The 19,435-nt window shown below is 43.1% G+C and overlaps 1 protein-coding gene across 2 annotated transcripts in view; it reads right to left on the bottom strand.

Moving 5' to 3' along the window:
- CLIC6 (chloride intracellular channel 6) overlaps positions 1–19,435 on the bottom strand; it is a 130,163-nt gene that overhangs the window by 3,829 nt on the left and 106,899 nt on the right. Inside the window, exons 1-4 of one of the 2 annotated variants that reach the window (XM_083438692.1) lie at positions 16,734–18,380; positions 4,690–4,799; positions 3,549–3,674; positions 3,205–3,311 (exon numbers count right to left, since the gene is read on the bottom strand). In XM_083438692.1, coding sequence (XP_083294818.1) covers positions 3,205–3,311; positions 3,549–3,674; positions 4,690–4,799; positions 16,734–18,173 — 1,783 coding nt within the window. In that variant the 5' untranslated portion in view covers positions 18,174–18,380. Of the gene's footprint in view, positions 1–3,204; positions 3,312–3,548; positions 3,675–4,689; positions 4,800–16,733; positions 18,381–19,435 lie in introns of those variants that run through there. The other variant, XM_083438693.1, reaches the window with a different exon arrangement.

The following is a 19,435-nucleotide window of genomic DNA, read 5'->3' as shown; positions in this document are numbered from 1 at the left end:
TAATATTTCTGGGTTAGCAGAGTCTGTAACCTGAAGTGTCTGTAACCTGAAGCATATGTAACCCGAAGTACCACTGTATATGAAAAGGGAGGGGGAAAGCTCCAGAGATCAAATCCAGACTGTGGAGCCACTCATCAAAGCTCAGAGCACAAATTGGATTCAAACTACAGTGGTACCTCAGGTTACACACGCTTCAGGTTACAGACACTGCTAACCCATAAATATTACCTCAGGTTAAGAACTTTGCTTCAGGATGAGAACAGAAATCGTGCTCCGGTGGCGTGGCAGCAGCAGGAGGCCCCTTTAGCTAAAGTGGTGCTTCAGGTTAAGAACGGGCCTCCGGAAAGAATTAAGTTCTTAACCCAAGGTACCACTGTATAGTGGGAGCAGGGGGGCGGGGATGGCTCTGGTTGATAGAGGAGGCGGCAGAAGAAAGAGTTAGGCGGTGGGAGAAAGCAGAAAACAGGCTGGTACCGAACAAAGATGCAGAAAGGACAGAGCACATGGAGGAAGTGTGGGTTTTTTATGGGGTATGAAGCATTAAAAAATCCACCTCATGGGCAAATCCCACAAGAAGCAGTCAAATGTTTCTTTATAGTCATGAAATGTTGACTGTCATTTAGAACAGACAAACAGAAAACTGAGAGGGGAGGCAGAATGGAGTATAATATTTTGGAAGAGGGCTGGCTGGCTGGCTGGCTGGCTGGCTAGCTAGCTAGATGGAACCATAAACAAAAGCACTCCATACTGCAACATTTTATTGCAGGTCTAACTTTTACTATTTAAAAAAATTGTATTAACACAAAAAGTCATTTTGATACAACAAATAAACATCAAACCTATCCAAACAGTGGAGTCCTTGAGTAAGCTTCTTTCATTCACATTAGTTAGGATACATGCAATAATGTTTTACAGGTACACATGGAGCAAACATATTTGATATGGCTATCTGCAGCAAGGAGATAGGTCCGTGGAAAAATGTGTTTGCTATAACTCTGCAATATACAGTGAAGACATGGTCTATTTCCTTGTATCTGCATATGTGCAAACAGTTGTCATTTAAACAGGCAATGAACAGCGACATGATTTTGGAAAGTTGGCATTCACAGGCAAATTATCTGCATTTGCTGAACAAATTATGTGTGTTCACTCACGGAACGCTCATAGAAATCGGCAGTTCATTTGTTTACAAAGCCACTTTTTTGTTGTGTTTAAATCAGTTGTCTAACCATATCCCTCCTATATTTTAAAAACTATAGAGTCCAATTCCCATCAGCCCTAGCCAGCATGGACAATGGTCAGAAATTATGGGAGCTTCAGTCCAGCATCTAGAGGGCCATAGGCCAGCCATCTCTGGTCTAGAACACTAGAACAGTGGTTTTTACCATTCAGAATAAAGCTTGCAGTCTACAAGGCTCAATACTTACTCAAGAAAGACATGTTGGAGTAAATACCACAAACCTGCTATATATTATACTACCAACTGTAGGGATATTGCAGAGTGGAGAGTGAGGTCCGGAGGGAGCACACTCCCCACCAGCAGGCAGCCACAGTCTGCCTGCATGCGTGACCTTGGGGTGCAGGGCAAAACTCCCCCTCAGACAAGCCACAAGCTGTCTGGAACATCGTTCCCTATGTCTGACCTTTTGCGGTCTCAGCAGTCAGCGGTGTCCTGTCTGTAACCTTTGTCCCTGAGACCTTTTGTCTCCTTCGTCATACACTGTGCAAGGGGAAAATGACGCTGTGGAAACAGGTGCCAAAATAGCTTTGTACCACCCCACGATCTCGGGACGGAAGATGTGTAAGGATCACAGCCCAAAATGTATCTGCCTAGCTTGCATATTTGTCTCAATAAAAGGAGGCTCCACAGGAATGGCAGCAGCTCGCTTCAGCCCACCTGTGCGCAGCTCACATGATGATCAACACCTGTCTTGGGCCTTCACTTCATCCAACATTACTGTATAGGCCTGAATATAAGCCACACTTTTCCCCCCAATTCCGACCATGAAAAGTTAAAATGCGACTTATAATTGCGACCTTACAAAAAGCCTGATAACACTTCTGAAACAGACATACAGTGAACCCCCCCACCCTTAACTCTTTAACGCCTGCTGGAGCCCTGGCAAGCACACCAGGCGGTGGGATGGCGAGTGCCGGCAGGGGCTGCTGCGGTGGTGCCACCATGCGATCCCCCTCTGCTGTGCATCCCCCACAGAATTTTCTTTTATTGTTGTTGTTAGGGAGCAAGGGGGTGCCCACCCAGTGGGGGGGGCAGCCGGTGGCGGGTTGCAGGTGCCTGGGCGGGCCGCCACCTCCGCCACCGCCCTACGCAAACCTCCCCCCAGCTGCACCGTATAGGGCTGGCGCTTCAGGGGAATGTTGGGGTGCCTTCAGCAGCCCCCCATCATTCCCCAGTGCGCTGTGTGGGTCCTCTAGGGCCGCAATTTTTTTCTCGGACCACGTGGACGCCACCAATTTTAAGGAAGCGGCTTATATTTGGGCCAGTACAGTACAGTGGTACCTCAGGTTACATACACTTCAGGTTACATATGCTTCAGGTTGCAGACTCCGCTAACCCAGACATAGTGCTTCAGGTTAAGAACTTTGCTTCAGGATGAGAACAGAAATCATGCTCCAGCGGCGCGGCAGCAGCAGGAGGCCCCATTAGCTAAAGTGGTGCTTCAGGTTAAGAACAGTTTCAGGTTAAGTACGAACCTCCAGAACGAATTAAGTACTTAACCCGAGGTACCACTGTACTATTTATACTAAAGTGATACTGGACAGCAGAAGATAGCACAAAATGGCTTATGCTATGACATATATCACTTATGAAACACTAATTATTCTAATAAATTTCTATAATAATGCCAGTGAAAGCTGCCTGTTTGTCCTCCGGAATTGTTTTGACAGTATTAGCAAAGTGCAGTACTATTGGAAAAAGGAGAGGGAAAAGAAGGTAACATCTATGAACTATAGGTGTATATAACTGATTCCCACAATTTAAAGATCCACAGGTACCATTATGACTGCAACAGTCACAGCACCCATCACCATTGTCAGCTCAGACATGTTTACATGCTTAGCAACAAATATAAGGCAAGAAACACTGACCTTTGACAAATGGCCAAAAATGAATGTAGGCATACAGAGATGAGAGCCAAAGGCATTTGTTCACAGTAACAATACAAAAGTTTTAATACTTACTTTCATTGGCATCTTTCCTTGTGTTTTTAATGAACGCAGAAAATTTAGCAAACACATCGTTTCCTGCAGAGTAAGATTCCAGATGATTTGGTGCAAGTTTGGGATATCTGAAGAATTTAAGACATAATAATTTAATCCTAACTCAGCGCTTCTCAACTATTTATTTAGAAGGTTCCTGATTGGGCTCATATTTCAATAAGACTCAGCTGTGACAATCACATATCTTAATCATATGTTAACTACCTTAATTTTTTCCATTCCATAGTCTATATAACTTATTGATCTAAAACAACAGCCAACACATATTCTGCTTCCATTGAATCCAGTACAGCTAAGTACAATACCTTGGAGGTGCTAATTTTTCTTCTAGGAATTCCTCGATTTTATTCACATCTATTTTCACATCACCATCAAAAGTCATAAATGGAGGATTTGTTCCTGGAGCTAGCTTCTGTAAGTCTGCAGGCTTCCTAAAATGAGACAAACATTCTTTTTTAGAAGAAACCTGCCCTGCTAGATAAACCTTGCTTTTTAAAGTTAGCTATCTGATTTGGCATTAAAAATATTGATTTCTGAGGCTGCACTCCTATGCAGGAATAATTTCCATTGACCTAACCGGGGCTTACTTCTGAAAATATACCTATGTATATATGTGCTCTGAATGTCATACTACTTAAAGATACGTTTTGCAGGATGGAATAATCAGATTTAGCAATCTGGAGACAACAAAGTGTGCTTAAATTCAGTTGAATTTAATATGCATATAATATTTACTGAGAACTTAAATTCCATTGCTTTAAATTGGCCTTTTCTGCTCCATTTTCTTTGACTGTATTCAGCATGAGAGTGGGAAATAAATATTTGTCTCATGCTCTTGTTACTTTTGATCTGTAAAAAAGGGATGTAGCCAATGTTATAAGATTTTCAACAACAAATGTTGCAAGAAGAACAGGTGCTTTAGTCAAACTGAGCTGCGAGTGTGAGCGAATTCTGAGAATAAAAGTTGCTGGGATCCAAATAAAAGCTAACAGCACATTTCATTCTCATAACTGCTTACCCTACATTCCTAGCTCAGTTTGAAAGGAAATCGAAAGAAAATGTCCAAGTCAGCTCCCCAATCTCCAGGACACCCACAGAATTTGGTGTCAATTTTATACCTCAGTTTAGTTTTCAGTACACCACTCCGATATTTTATAATGGTTCATATATCCAGTGCTTTTTTTCTTTAAAAAAATGTTTAGGGGTACTCTCATTTCCCCCCTCATATTGAACTACTGCCCCTCAATGAGGCCAAACTTAGATTCACAAAATATTTAGGGGTATGCATACCCCTGCACCCCCCCCCCAGAAAAAGCACTGCATATATCCAAATAATAAATATAAATAAATGTGTCTCTCAGAGTAAGTAGAGATGAGTGCTCCTAATGTAAGGCTTTCAAAGACTTTTGGTTTTTATTTTAAAAATGAAAATGAAATATAACTCACCGTTTCAAATCCACAGTGGTAACATTAAATATGACACCCTTTAACCAGAGAATCATGAAGAGGCGCTGAGAAAATGGACAGTTTCCAATACTCTCCCCATCACTACCAGCCTAAAACAAATAACACTATTTTTAATTAAACAATGACATTAGTAATTGTTGAGAAAATGCAAAAGTGGAAGCCCTGCAATAAGCAAATACAATCTAACTGAAATAATTCTTCTCAAGTATTTCAGGATAGTTTCTTTCCACCTTTCCTTCAGTCATGCAGTGATGAAACCGCAGTTGCAAACCCGTTCCCACACAAACTCTTGCATTCCTTGCATCTAAATAAAAAGCAGAAATCCAAGTATGTTTTATACTGTTTTGCATTTTTTGTACCTTAAAAGCTGTAATTGATTAACTTCAGTCCTGCATGGATGTCCTTGTCAGGAAAACTTGGCAACCCCAGAAGATTTTCTTTAAAGAATTCCTCTTCCAGTCAATTGCCATTTCATATTTACTTATGTCAGAAACAAAAATGTAAAACCCCATTGCTTAGGACTTCTTGGGTGTAAATGTCTTCTGAATTGCAACCTATTATCAATAAACACTTTTAATAATGAAGTGGCAGCTGATGTAGTATTCCATAGGTAACAGAATAGTCTTCTCAAAAGAAAGACTATTCAGATTTTAAAACTTTACAATGAAATTTAATGGATTAAAGAACTACACAGTCAAGATCCTGTTTCCATTAAATATAAAGGTTTAAAGCTTGGCTTGCTCTAACAATTTGTTTCCCCCAAAAGTTAAATCATTACTGCCAAAGGGCTAGCTTGATTTTTCTCTAGTCACCTTGGAGACTGTAAATTTTAGAGAGTCACAATCATCAGTCTCTACTTTCCAGGCCAGTTACACAGATGAAGAATGTGTTAGCATGAGAATTGCAGAAACAAAGCAGTCAATGGATTCATTAATTCATTTCTAAATTGAAAAGACAAATAATGTACAATCTAGTTACTGATACTGACTCAGCATCACTTGCCAATAAGGTATCCTGTCTTAAGTAAGAGGTGCTTGGATGCATTCTGAGGTGTTGTAGCATGGACTTCAAAAATTACTCAAGCCTGCCTCACCCTTGCACAGCATAGAATTGCAGTCTTTCTTGGAAAGCATTTAATTTCCACAGCAAAGTTTCTCCATTTTGATTTCTTGATTTAATACAATACAACATATAAGTGATTTATATTTGTTTCTCAACAGAAAGGGATCTAAATGAAATAGGCAGGTTGGTCAAACAGGTTTTGGACTTTTAAATGAACCCTTATGCTATTTCAACTTTCAAATGCACTTGAATGTAATGTCTGCACTACAATTTATGAATTAAACTGTGATTAATCAAATCATGCATTTTTATTAATCAAACACTCAAAGTTTATTAAATGAGAAATGAAAATCCTCAAGGTTTCGTGAATCAGAAAAGAAAATATCAATATGTGCATAAACAGCTTCATTCACTTTCCTTTTGAGCACTCATGTCAGGAGTAGGGAACACATTTTCCTTCCTGTCAAATCACTTGATGCCACAATGACATCGGTGATTTGCCAGAACTTTAAAAGGTCCTCTGCCGTGCCTTGCCAAAATCCTACTATGCTGCTGATCACAGGCTAGAAGTCACCACCTGTCAGGTGATGAACAATGACTTCAGGCCAGGTTTGCTTAACCATCAGCTGTGCAATTGAGTTCTCCATAGGAGCTCAGCCACACAGCCAATCCCTGCAAAAAGGAGGCTTGAAGTCTTTACACAGGAAACTCTGCTGTGCAGCTGTTACAGCCACATCTGACATCATATATGACATGGGTATGGTGCCTGGGGGAAACAGCCTTCTGGGACAAATTGGGCCTGCCCAAATATGCTCACAGACTGGAGGTTCCCCTACCACATGTTGTAGGCTCTCACCATGATTCCATGACTGGCTATGCACATAGTTGGTACATTGCCCCATAGAGGTGGAATTCAGTGCATGGAAATTGGTACAGGATGTACTGTGTGCGGGTAAACAAAAGAACCAGCATAGATGGCTGCATGTGAAGTCAATTGTTTATCCTTCCTCTGAGCCACTAATTATTATCTGCTTCTGGATCCTACTGTGACCGTGCAGTCCCATCAAATTACCATGTGTGGAACTAGTCATATACAGCCCCCTTTGGTATGTGGGTGTCTCATTCAAGACTCATCAGTGCAGCATCTATGGGTATAATTATGGAATAGAGGTAGGCAAATGGTTCCAGGAAAATAACCATTATTAAACTGCATCCTGCAACTATTTTCATTTATTTCATTAGGGTGCCACTAGCAGCTACATGAATTCACTTCTGTAATGAGTTTAAGTGGATCATTGATAGGTCTTTTATAAAAGTGTGTTATTAAAAAGCGAACCAGCCAAAGTTAAGCACATCCATCTAACCGGTTTCAATGGAAGAATTAAATGCAAAATCAATCCCCCCCCCCCCCGAAGTAAACTGGATTTAAATCTGCTAGATTCATGTGTATTGTGCACAAAAGTTTTCTGTGTCGTAAAACAGAACTTCAGTCTTTGCCATTCTTGAAAATAGTGTCTTCATTGAGGGAGGCAAACCCAGCTAACACCTGGATTCTATAAAAGTGTGCCACCTAGTGGTGCTGTAATATCTAGAATGTGCTGTGTAGTATAACTTTTACAAGCACCTTTCACTGTGGAGAGAAACATAATGAATCCTGTGTAAAAGTATCAGGGTTATGTCTGGAACTCATACCTTAGACTTAACATTGATGTTAGTTAATATTGTTTATTTTGTTGTTCATAATGTTCTTTTCTATTGAGGATTTATTTGGTCGTCAAGTTAACAACCTTGAGCACTTTTTAATGTAAAGGTGGTATACAAATGAAATAAATAACCTGCACTCTATCGATCAATGTATCTATCTATCTATCTATCTATCTATCTATCATCATCTATCTATCTATCTATCTGCTAGACCACTCCACAGGTTTTTATTTAAATTTAAATAAACCAGAACTTTTTACCTTATTAATAGGCCCTTGAATGGCACAGTTTGAGAACTGTGGCAAAAGAGCAGCAGGGGCGAGAAACTCCTCTTCTTTTTCTTGAACTGCATAAGCCACATGCCCCTAATATAACCTGTATCTGCCCCTTCCGCTTGTGAGGTAAAAATCCCCCTCAGCCCTCCATGGCTCAATTAGCCTTAATCACTAGCTAAATATACACACCCAATAGAAAACAGAGGTATATTTCTCCTACAAACCTCACAGCACTTTTTTCAGAATTAGTTTCATCTGTATTTTTATATTTTCAGCCGTAAAAAATAAATAAATTAGAAACCGTCAAAAGCCTGATAGGGAATGGTTTGTTGTTTGATGTAGCTGGCACTTTTGGCTACTTTGCATATTCCTTTACAGGTCACTGGATTAAAGGGGTGATATTCTTAGCCTACACAGATCAAAACTGAATTGTTCTTCCTCGTAAATTCTGCTGAAAGATCCAGTTCCTTCTGCACTTTCCCCCTTAAACTGAGTAGAACAAGGTCAGAAGTACACAAGCAATGAATCAAATTCTATTTGCTATTTATCCTTTTGCAAGAATTATGGTTTCAAGGTGCCAATGCTATTTCTAATCCGTATTTAATAACATGGCAGGAGACCAGCTGAACACTGTACATCAATAAGTAGGGGAGAGAACTTTATAGCCTTGTTAAATTCTTAAGGGGAATTATTTTAACAAAAGAGCATTATATTCTGGAACACATTATAGGGCTGGGAAAAACAGATTAACTGGTACTTTAATTACACATCCTGTTTTATAGTTTAACATATGATACTTCACATTTCGTATATTTCTCACTCCTCTAAATGGAAGACACATTTAAAATAAAAAATCTATAACGTACCATGAACAAATACTTTTAAAAACATGAGAGGGCATTGGGAAAGCTTGGCAGGGATTAGATGGAGAAGGAAGCAATCTAGCAGTGTTAATCCTAATTCCTGTTGGGGGGCCAAATGGTGAAGTTAAAACATGAAAAGAATTGTTCTCTCCTTTGTGGGCAGGATTTGTTTATGTTTAAGTTAAAGATGGAAAATACCTTGGGTGCATTTTGTGAATAAAGGACTTGAATAAGTGGGGGGTAACCACCTTTTGCCATGAGAAACTTAAAACCTTGGTAAAAGTTTGGAAACTGGAACCAATGAGAACAGCAGTAGAGTAGTGCACAGAAATAACACCACTGCTGTTAGTGGGGCTGAAAATGAGTGGTGGTGAAGAGAGAAGAAGGAGAGCAGGAGAGCAGAAGGGCTTGTCTTATGTGAAATTCAAATCTTCCTCAGATTTTCTCCCAGAACCTGTTGCAAGCATCACTCAATCTAATGGCAAACTAAGGTGGTGAGTGTTGACAAAAATGGAACCAAAAAATGGGGATACTGAGAAACAAAAATGTTCTAGAATGCTCTGGGAAACTCCAGGGTTTGTAGAAGTACCCCCAACAAACTCCCACAAAATATTAAAAGCTCTAAGGGAAACCCAAAAACAACCAAATGAGGACTGGGGATTTTCCACAACTGTGGAATGTTGTGTGTCGATTTGTAAAAGAAAAATGCATAGCCAGGCTGGGAATGACCTGCTGGAGGGCATGGCTTGTTGGCTTGAACTCAGAACAGCAACACTTCATGTCATGCAACATTTTTGCAATATCTGCAATATTATACAAGCAAAAGTGGTGGACTCAATGGAGAGCCAAACATACTGCCCTGCTTTTCCCACTCCATTCCGCCATGGCATCCAATTAACCCTGAACTCAACCGCAGCACCCCTACGTAAGCATATAAATGACACAGCACTTGGCATGGGCGTCTCTCTCTCTCTCTCTCTTCTTCTTCTTCTTCTTCTTCTTCTTCTTCGCCCTCATGCACTTAGCACAGTGGTGTCAACTGTGCTCTTGAAAACTATGGTGAAATGGTCATGGTGAAAAGAATGAGCACTTTGCAGAAAGAGCCAGTCCAAGCACAAATATAGCAGACTGCCAACACCTCTCTTCTCAGAACCATTACAGGTACCCCACCACACAGCGTTGGTGTCAGAACCTAACATACTTGGTCTTTTCCTGGTGTTCATGAGCCCCAGCAGGGTCCACCAGGGTTGGAAGGTGGTGCGCTCTCCTTCATTAGAAGTTTTAAGGCAGAGGTTGGGTGGCCATCTGTCATGGATGCTTCAGCTGAGAGTCCTGCATTGCAGGGGGTTGGGTCGCTTCTAACACTATAATTATATGATTCTATGGATGTCCCCAAAACAACCTAATGATGCTGCATACAGTTTCTTTATCATTGCCTCATCATTCTCCTATGAAAAAATGATGAGGTGTTGTTACAATCCTAATCCACTAACATTGGCAGGTATAGTAAAAAAATAGTAAATATAGTAAATGGCAAAACTCAATGCATTTCTGGGGCATTTTATGCCACATGTGATTTTTTTTCTTTCCAGAAGGAAAACAGTAACTACTAACTGGCTGAAATTTGTGGGCATGGTACAAGTGACATTTATCAGATTATTACCCTCTGTAAGTATTTTCATAGGGGAACTCTCTTCTTCATTGTTACTGAATATTGTCTAGAGGTGGGTCCTCACATTCATAAGAGTCTTCCTGCCTATATTCTTGGCTGTTTCTTGGATGTCAAGTCACAACAGAAGGCAGCCTCCTGTACAGCAGCACTAATGTCTTGTGTAGCACCTGTCATAGGGCAGGACCCAAGCTCTGTTGGAAAGATACAACTGTGACTTTGAATTGGAGTTGCAGTTATTATTCCCAGGAGCACCACATACGAAAAACAAGCTAACTAGCAGCTGAAATGATCATTTGGTAATCTATTGGCACATAATCTCTTCACTCTTTCATCAGTACAGAAACAAACATTAGCAAATGGAAATGTATACAGTACTTTATCGCATCATGGGATTTTATTATCAGCACTAAAATCAGATAACCTTCACATGCTATAACACAACTCAAAATAACTTGGTTCTAAGAACAAGAGCTGTGTGATTCCCTCAGATCATCAGACATTAGTGACTGGAATAGGGCTGCATGGTTCTATAGTGATGGCCTACTGCTCTCAACCTCCCCCCCCCCCCATCTGCGCCCCAAATCTCTCTGGCCACTCGCTGCTGTGGAGCTGGTAGCCCCTCTCCCCTGGGATCAATAGTGGAAGTTCAGTTCCAGTGACCTGGGAAAAAGGACATAGGCAGAAAGAAGAGTGGAAGGAATGTTGTGATGGAAGAAGTGATAGTGTGTGGCATCATGAAGGCAACCAAGGGAGCTGAAAGGACAGAGCAGATTTTGAAGATGTGCAGAAGGCTGCAAGGAGAAGGTGATGAAGGAGGTAGTCATATTACATGAGCAGAAGTCTTTCCACTCAAGCAGTTGCAGCACTGGACACCAACCAACCAACCAACCAACCAACCAAATAAATAAAGCAAGTTAGCAAGCTATAGGAACCAGCCACAGGGACTTAATAACACAGTCACTTGAAGAGTTATGAAAGGAATTCATAATTCCAGCTTTTCCTAAGCTGCATTATAGAACCATATGTTTTCTGCCTTCTCTATTTAAAAAGCTGCTAAAAAAGATGAGTTCAGTAATAAAGAAAGCTTTTTTGATATGTTTTTCACACAAAAAACTCATGAACTCCATTCCAAGTTCTAAATATAATACTTTTGAGTAATTTAAGAAATTATGGTGATCAACATAATTTTTCCAAGATCCAAAGTAAATTCATAGTAATCTGGATACATTGATTGTGTCTGCATACCAAGTGAGACCATTTGTCCCTCCATTTCAGTATCAGCTACACGGACTGGTTGTAGCTCTCCGGGGTTTTGGACTCAGGGCTTCCCCAGCTCTACCTGAAGATGCCATGAACTGAACCTAGATCATTTTTCCTGTCGGACAAGTGCTCCACTACTATGACCCTTCCACAAACAGATGAGTTTTCTTTACATTTTATTCAACTTCCATTTAAAATAACAAGGGATGCAATCCCAGTTCTACTTATCTGGGAGTAAGCATCTGAGTAGATATCATTAGGGCTGCAGTGTAAGTCACTGATGGTGACCGTGTATGAACCCTTCCTTAATAAATGACAAGCAGGGGTCATTAGTGTAGTGCTAGCAGAAGCAATGCTGCATATGAAGCCTCTGGCTGACTCCCCCACTCACTGCCCCCTTTATTCATGTGATGGTGAATGTGATTACCCTTTTCTTCCTCTAAAAGTACATAGAGCTGAAGCAGGAAGTTGAATCAGGGACACTCTTTCCCGCTTCATCATTCAGCTCTTTGTGCTTTTAAAAGCTCAGATTCATTCTACTGGATCTGTTAACCAGTTCACTTGGAAAAGGGGTGTTTCTGTACACGTGCTTTCTTTCTCTCAGGTTGGGGCTGATTCAGGGGAGGGGGATGCCCACAGCACTCATTCAAAAATTAAAAAGATGCCCAATGACCTATAAAGATTGGTGATTCCATCAATAAAGCAAGCAGGAGAAGGGTGCTTGCAAATTAAATTCCATAGATATAAAGCACTAAACTGCCAATGGAGTATGCCACTTGAAACATTTTATTGTAGTTCAGTTCTGGTTAAAGGAGTCATTTATGAGTTCCTGCCATTTCTCCACAAACAGAGGCTGCAAGCAACCTTCTTCCCAAACCGACAAAGTATATGTCTCAATCCCTATGGCTTAAAATCAACTGCACTCTGTTGCCACAGTCTCACAATGGAGAAGATGGGTTTCCCCTGCTCTCAGAGCATTAGCAAATGTTCTGCTGCTCCCATAGTAGTGTCCTGGTTTTGCATTAAAAAAAAAATCCATTTACCTTAAGCAAACCTCAGAGGATCTGCTTTGCTATGGATAAGCATGCAAGCTTATCTGAACTTCCCTGAACTTCTTTAGTAGCAAAGGGACTTTCTCATTTCACTTAAGGAAACACTTGCTTAATAAGACAAAGACCAAGTGCATTGACTTTTTAAAAAACTTACATCGAATGTTAGTGCTGTAACAGATGAAAATGAAAAACAACAGTTTGATAGAGCTATTTCCCTCCAGAGAGGAGGAGAACCAGGGAAATTATATATGGTTTAAAAGAGAGGTTTAAAAAGGCTGCGGGCACACTAGAAGATGACTTGGTGGTATAGCTCAGTTGGCAAAGCATGAGACTTCATCTTAGGATTGTGGGTTCAAGCTCCATGTTGGGCAAAAAGATTCCTGCACTGCATGGAGTTGGACTAGATGAACCTCATTAATTCTATGATTAATTAACTTAGGCTGAAAAATCAAAGAGTTTCTATTATTAGCATTGTAATACATTGAAATAATGGCTCAGTCCCAATAGGAAATTTTATTATATTGGCCCCTAATCTCCATATTTAGAATTGCTTACAATTTCTCATATTGATCTGTTAGAAACAGATCAAGTATTTGGAATACAGTGTATAATCCTGTTTAGAACCTTCTCCTGAGAAGAGGGAAAGCCTCCCTCTGGCCCTGAGGGCCTAACCTTGCATTATCTTTTCACCTGAGCCATACTTTTATCTCATTTGGGTTTGACCATTCTTCTAAAGCAAAGTATTTGGTCATCGACATTTATAAGTTGTTTGCTAATAAAGTCCGAGGTCAATTTACATGAACGTTTGGACTGGATATGAGTTTTAACTGAACTGGATAGATACATAGATGAAGAGGCCAGAACAATAATCTCACTAGAGCAATTGTGGAGGCAAAGGACTTCACCAGTTTAAAAACTTATTTGGATAGCTGTATAAAGGACAGGGTATTGGGTTATCTTCTTCTTGGGGAAATACCCATACCTAAAAAAATTAAAGCAGGCAGAGTGAAATTGGCCCATTTTTTTAATGTTGTGGCTGGATTTTTCTTGCACTCTTATTCTTTTCTCAGAAATATTTCTGCTGAACACGGTTGCATAAAAAGAATTGCTACCCAAAAACCTGAACATCAAGTGCAAATAACCAAAGCCAAAATAGACCAAAGAATCATGACGAGCAGTACCAGTGCTTAACAGGCACTCATGAGTTTAGGCAAGTTACTCCTCTCACAGATCAACAAATCTTCGTAATAAAGTACAAACTCTGAGTGACTCTGTATACATTTTCCTATTAACTGCAGTCTCCTTTAATGGCATGAGCATGTATATTTACAAGATTCCCTGCAGAAGCATATATCTGCCAGTTTATTTTAACCTTTCATAAGCAGTTTATCCATATTTTCAGGGATGCAGAATGTGGAACAGGGGTGGCGAACATCAGGCCCAGCGGCCAAATTGCAACTCTCCAAACCTGTCTTTCTGGACTTCAGTTCTCAGGCTGCATAGGCCCTCTCCCCAGGCTACATCCTTCCCCAGCCTTTCTCCACACCTTCTGCAAGTGCTTTTGCTTGGCTGCAGCTGGAGGGAATCCTTGGACTGTGATAATGCCTTTTGCTGGCCTGGAGGGAAGTGTGTATAGAAACATCTGACTTGTGTGTTGCTGGAATGCCGCTTACTATACAAAAGTAGATGCAGCTATTGTTCCACCCACTTTTGCCCCAGAGCGCCATCCACTTTTGCTTCTGGACCTTACCCATCACTGGCATCCAGTCCTAATAGGTTTTCCCACAAAGGAATGCGGCCTTTGAACTGGAAAAGGTTCCCTTTGTAGTCATGAACCTCCTTTTTATGCCTATCTTTTTCCAGATCTGGGATGACAGTAAGCACCACCACAGGGCTGCCAAGACATTGTGCCACCTGAAATGTGGAACAAATAGCACCCCAGCTGCTATTCCATGTACAGTAGCCAAACAGACTGACAGCTGAATCTTATGGCCACACTGGTAACAGGACAGCCCCATCCACTGCATCTGAGGCAGGATGCTACTATTCAACTTTCAACAAATAAACAAATAATAAAATATTGCAGCTGCTCCCTCCCTGCATCTTATACCTGAGTTGGCCCTGCACCACTCATTTGAATTTTGCTGAAAACCTTAAAGACCTAATGATAGGTTACATGCATAAGGAAACCCTCTGTTGGGAAATTGTGGGGGGCGGGGAATAATATTGAGCAGAGAAGCAGTGGGTGAGGAAAGAGTTAGGCACACCTATCCCCACAGTTTCACTGCTTTAATTTCTCTGCTCTAGCCATTTACAGTGGTACCTCGGGTTAAGAACTTAATTCATTCTGGAGGTCTGTTCTTAACCTGAAACTGTTCTTAACCTGAGACACCACTTTAGCTAATGGGGCCTCCCGCTGCTGCTCCGCCACACAATTTCTGTTCTCATCCTGAAGCAAAGTTATTAACCCGAGGTACTATTTCTGGGTTAGCAGAGTCTGTAACCTGAAGCGTCTGTAACCCGAGGTACCACTGTATTTGTTTTATTGCCCCTTGAATATGGGTTTAATGTATAGTGCTACCCCATATGTCACATAGGAGGAAGAAAAAGAAACAGACAAATCTTACAAATTGTAAATTACAAATTATATTGTAAATCCCTATCCCTACCCATCATTATTGCACTAAATTAATGTACAGACCCTGGGTTTTATTTTAGTGTTTATTAATGTTTTGGTTTTGTTATATTCAATTTTGTTGTTTTAATTAGATATATTGTAAACAAGCCTGGGATCTTAATTGATGAAGGGTGGTTTTAAAATGAAATAAATAGTTTACACAATCATAACCAGAAATCTGTATGCTTTTTCAGTCACTTGAATGCTTTGTATGGCTCTAAGATGTAACATGGCAAGCTCTAAACTTGACTTGTTTTGTTTGCAACTTCTGCACTGTCCATACCAGGATAACTAAACTTTCAAGTTGTCATGCTTGTACAGGCCCCAGAACTTGGGGGGATTTGTGGGTAAATAAATGAATGCAATGTGTGATTTTTCAGTTGTCTGTAGTGGATCTTATTATGATTTGATTTCCCCATACATATGTCATACATACATACATACATACATATGTCTCAACAGCTTCTGAAAGTATACCCCATTGTACTTCAAAAAAGATGTGCTTGTCCTAACTTTAGAAAATGCAAGGAACTTAGATACTATAACTACAGTATCAGCAAAAGCCATAAGGTTCAGTACACAAATGGTATACCCCAAACCTGAATGCCTTTTCACTTAAAAAAACCCCAACACATTCAGAGTGAGGTGGGGAAATTTCAAAGTATGTGTAATGTATCTTATTACTGTACTCTTCTACTTCTTGCTGGCAGTGTGATACATATCATTTGTCAATTCTACAATTTGTAAGGAAAGCATTACTTTTTTGAGCAAGATGCAGCTTCATAGCATGTCCCTAATTAATCATGAAGTCAAAAGTAGATTTATCTCTGACTTTAATACCCAAATCATCTTAGTAAAACTGGATTTTCATCTGGCTGATTTAAACAGCACTAGCTTAGCCAATGTACTTTATAATAGCCAGAGGATCTATGTAGCTTATATCTGCAATGAAATCTTGTATACAATATGTTGAGGCAATTTACCATATGTAGTGGCAACCTCTGGGAAACACATAGGCTTTTAAAAGTAATTTCTGTTGGCGGGAAAGTTTGTGAGCGCTCTTAGGAAGATTCAGAGCTCTGCCAAGCTCACAGAGAGAAATTGTTCCAAAATGTTTGCTTTCTCTCTTCTTGATCAGGAGGAGCGATGGAAGCAATACTCCGGATCACTTCAGAAATGATTATTTAACTTACTGTAAATCACCCTGTTGCACTCGCAAGGGTAAATTTTCCAGTGCATGTGTAGTGGGATTCTAAGCCATGCCCACCAGCATGAGAGGGAGCTAGGGAACAGCAGGTGCGAAGCCCAAAGCTGTGGATTTGTGCGCAAAGTCTTGGACTGCATTTCAAAGCAACTATTGGAAATCCTGCCTTAACTACCCCTATTCAGGTGGCGATCCTGCCTCTAAGCGCACTTCGCCTCACAACCAGCTCGCTTTCCAGGCGAATGTGCCCTTACCTTTACGAAGAGGGAGATGTCATGCTCTTGCGCCTCTTCCACCGGCGCGGCGAGTGGGATCTGCTCTTCTGCCGCCGCTTCCTCCTCCTCCTCCTCCTCCTCCTCTTCCTTTCCCTGCATGCCATTCACCCCGAGCGCATCCCCGGCCTCCGCGGCCCCTTCGACGGCTCCCTCCGCGGAATCGTCCTGCAGGTGGTTGGTGCGTTCATCAGCATCCTCTCGCGCCGGCTCCGCCGCTCCCGAGGCCGGGGGAGCCTCCTCCTCCTCCTCCTGGGCGCCCGCCTCGAGGTTTCCCGGGGCTTCGCTTTCCTCCGCGCGCGCATCTTCTTCTTCACCTGCCGGGGTTTCCTCCGGCGCTTCTCCTCCTCCAGCATCCAGTTCCCCCTCAGCGGGAATTTCTCCGCTTGGGGCTTCCCTCTCTTCCCTCACAGTCTCTTCTTCTCCCGCGGGAGCCTCCGGAGGTTCCCGCTGCTCTCCCAACTCGGCCTCAGCCCCCTCAGCCTCTCCGTCGAGCTTTTCTTTTTCGCGCGCTTCTTCGCTCGCCTCTTCTCTTGCATCTCCGCCGCGCTTTTCCTCTTCCTGCTCGCTCTCTCCTGTCACAGACTCCCCTCCCTCTCCGACCACCGGCTGCTCCTCACTCGCGCCCCGACTCTGGCCCGGCTCCCCTTCTTGTTGTGGGGGCTCCTCTCCTTCAGAGCTCCCCTCGGCCCGCCCCTCTTCACTCGGCCCCCTGGTGTGGAGTGACTCCCCTTCTTGTTGTGGGGGCTCCTCTCCTTCGCGGGTCTCTTCTCCGTCGACCGGCTTCTCTTCGCTCGCCCCCCGAGTCTCCCCCGGCTGCTCCCCCTCTTGTTCCGGCGACGCTTCTCCTTCAGGACTCTTTTCCTCGTTCACTGGCGCCCCGCGACTCTCGCCTGGCTCCGCCTCTTGTGGGGGCTCCTCTCCTTCAGGATTCCTTTCTCCGTCCACTGGCTCCTCTTCACTCGCCCACCGACTCTCGCCCGGCTCCCCCTCTTCTTGTGGCGACGCCGCGGGAACTGCTGCCTCCTCAGCGTCTCTGCCCCCCTCAGTCTTTTCCTCGCCGGCGGCGCCCGCAGCCGCCCGCGTTTCGTCCCGCTCTGCAGGGCGTCCGGCCGGACTTGCCTCCCCGCCCTCCTCTCCCTCAGGACTGGGGGGCGCCTCTCCATCTTCGCGGCTTTGCTGGCTGCTGAGGCTGCTTTCTCCCGTCTCGTGGCTCTCGCCTTCCTCTTCGCAGGCTTTCTCCTCAGGCGTTACGCGCGGAGCTTCGTCCTCCGCGGAGGTGGAGGCCGGGGGCTCCTCCGTGTCCTCCTCTCCCCTCTCATCTTCCTCCACTGCTCCGTTCTCGTTCCCGCCTTTCTGCCGCGCTTCTTCTTCGGCATCCGGGGCCAGAGCTGCCTCGAGCTGCCCCTGCGCCTCGGCCATGCCGACCTCCTCAGGGAAAGGGCGTTCTTGATTGCAGGTGACAGGTGCGCGTCCCTGCGGACCAAGGGCGCCTCGGCTCTCACGCAGCTCCCGCTCCCGCTATGGCGACTGTGCCCTCCTCCCTGCGCTCACACAGTCGGATTAAGTCTGGGACTTGGCCAGCGACAAGGGTCACATTCTCGACTCCCCATCAGGGAGCACGCCGGAGCGGTGCGCGCATGCTCATGCGCAACAGTTGAAGCTGGCCGTGCCCTCACCTTTCTTGCCTCGCCTGCCAAGAGGGTTTTGCTCCCCGGACTAAGAGAAATTAGGAGGACGATGGGAGTAACAGGGTCGGCCTGGACATCTAAGGGGAAGCTGCCAGCGGTGCAAAGTGTAGGGGAATTCAGAGTAGGGCATCGGACAATATTGAGAGAAAAGAGGCCAAAAGGGAGAGACAGGAGAACAGGTGGCAAGAGGCTAAGAACAAAAGGAAACAGATGGGCAAAACTGGGACAGGGGCTCAGGGATGCCTGGGCTTTTTTCTGCAGAGAGCTCCATCTACACCCTTGCTCCTTCTTTTGCTTTGTTGTTATTTCTCTGTGTCTAGTTGATTTTGTAAAGCCCCAAACTGTTAAAGGTGGGATTTTACCCTATTAAAACTAGATTAGAGGAACAATTTACATGGCATGTTCTGAAGGCTGGCTGGACAGCGCTTGCATGGGTATATGAATTTCAGTGCACACTCAACACGCGATGCAGTGTGCACTTCACTGTGCCGCCAGCCGTTCAACCCATGCCGGGCAGCTTTGTGACAGTGTTGCAAGTACACGCAACCCACTGCCACTGTTGGCCAGTTTCTGAAATGCCTTATGGTTCAAAGCGGGCAGGAGTTTACAAAGCAGGACCAACACACACTAGCAGTAAAATGGAATAACATGTTCAGAATTTCCAGTTCTCTGCGCATGCAGTTTCTCACAGCAAACCAGTTGGGCGCCTTTTACTGTGATGGTGGTTCTGGCTGTGTTAGTGATGGCGACATCCAGATTGTGAATGAACTTGGGATCAACTAAGCAATGTTCTTATGTTCTTATACCGTAATTTACTGCCTAGGATTCTTCACATTATTTACTGTGTCACTCGGGTGAACATGGACCTAGTGGCAATCTTTTTTTCCCTTCCCTTTTTTGGTGGAGTCCTTACAGTGCACTTACTCAGAAGGGAGAGGGACCATGATAGAAGACATAACTGGCATGCAGAAGGTCTGTTTCAATCCCTGGCAT

The sequence above is a fragment of the Podarcis tiliguerta genome (assembly GCF_965153285.1).
Source record: "Podarcis tiliguerta genome assembly, chromosome: 4".
NCBI classification, from domain to species: Eukaryota; Metazoa; Chordata; class Lepidosauria; order Squamata; family Lacertidae; genus Podarcis; species Podarcis tiliguerta.
The sequence above is the reverse complement of the archived record's forward strand: the minus strand, read 5'-3'. Positions and strand labels throughout refer to the sequence as shown.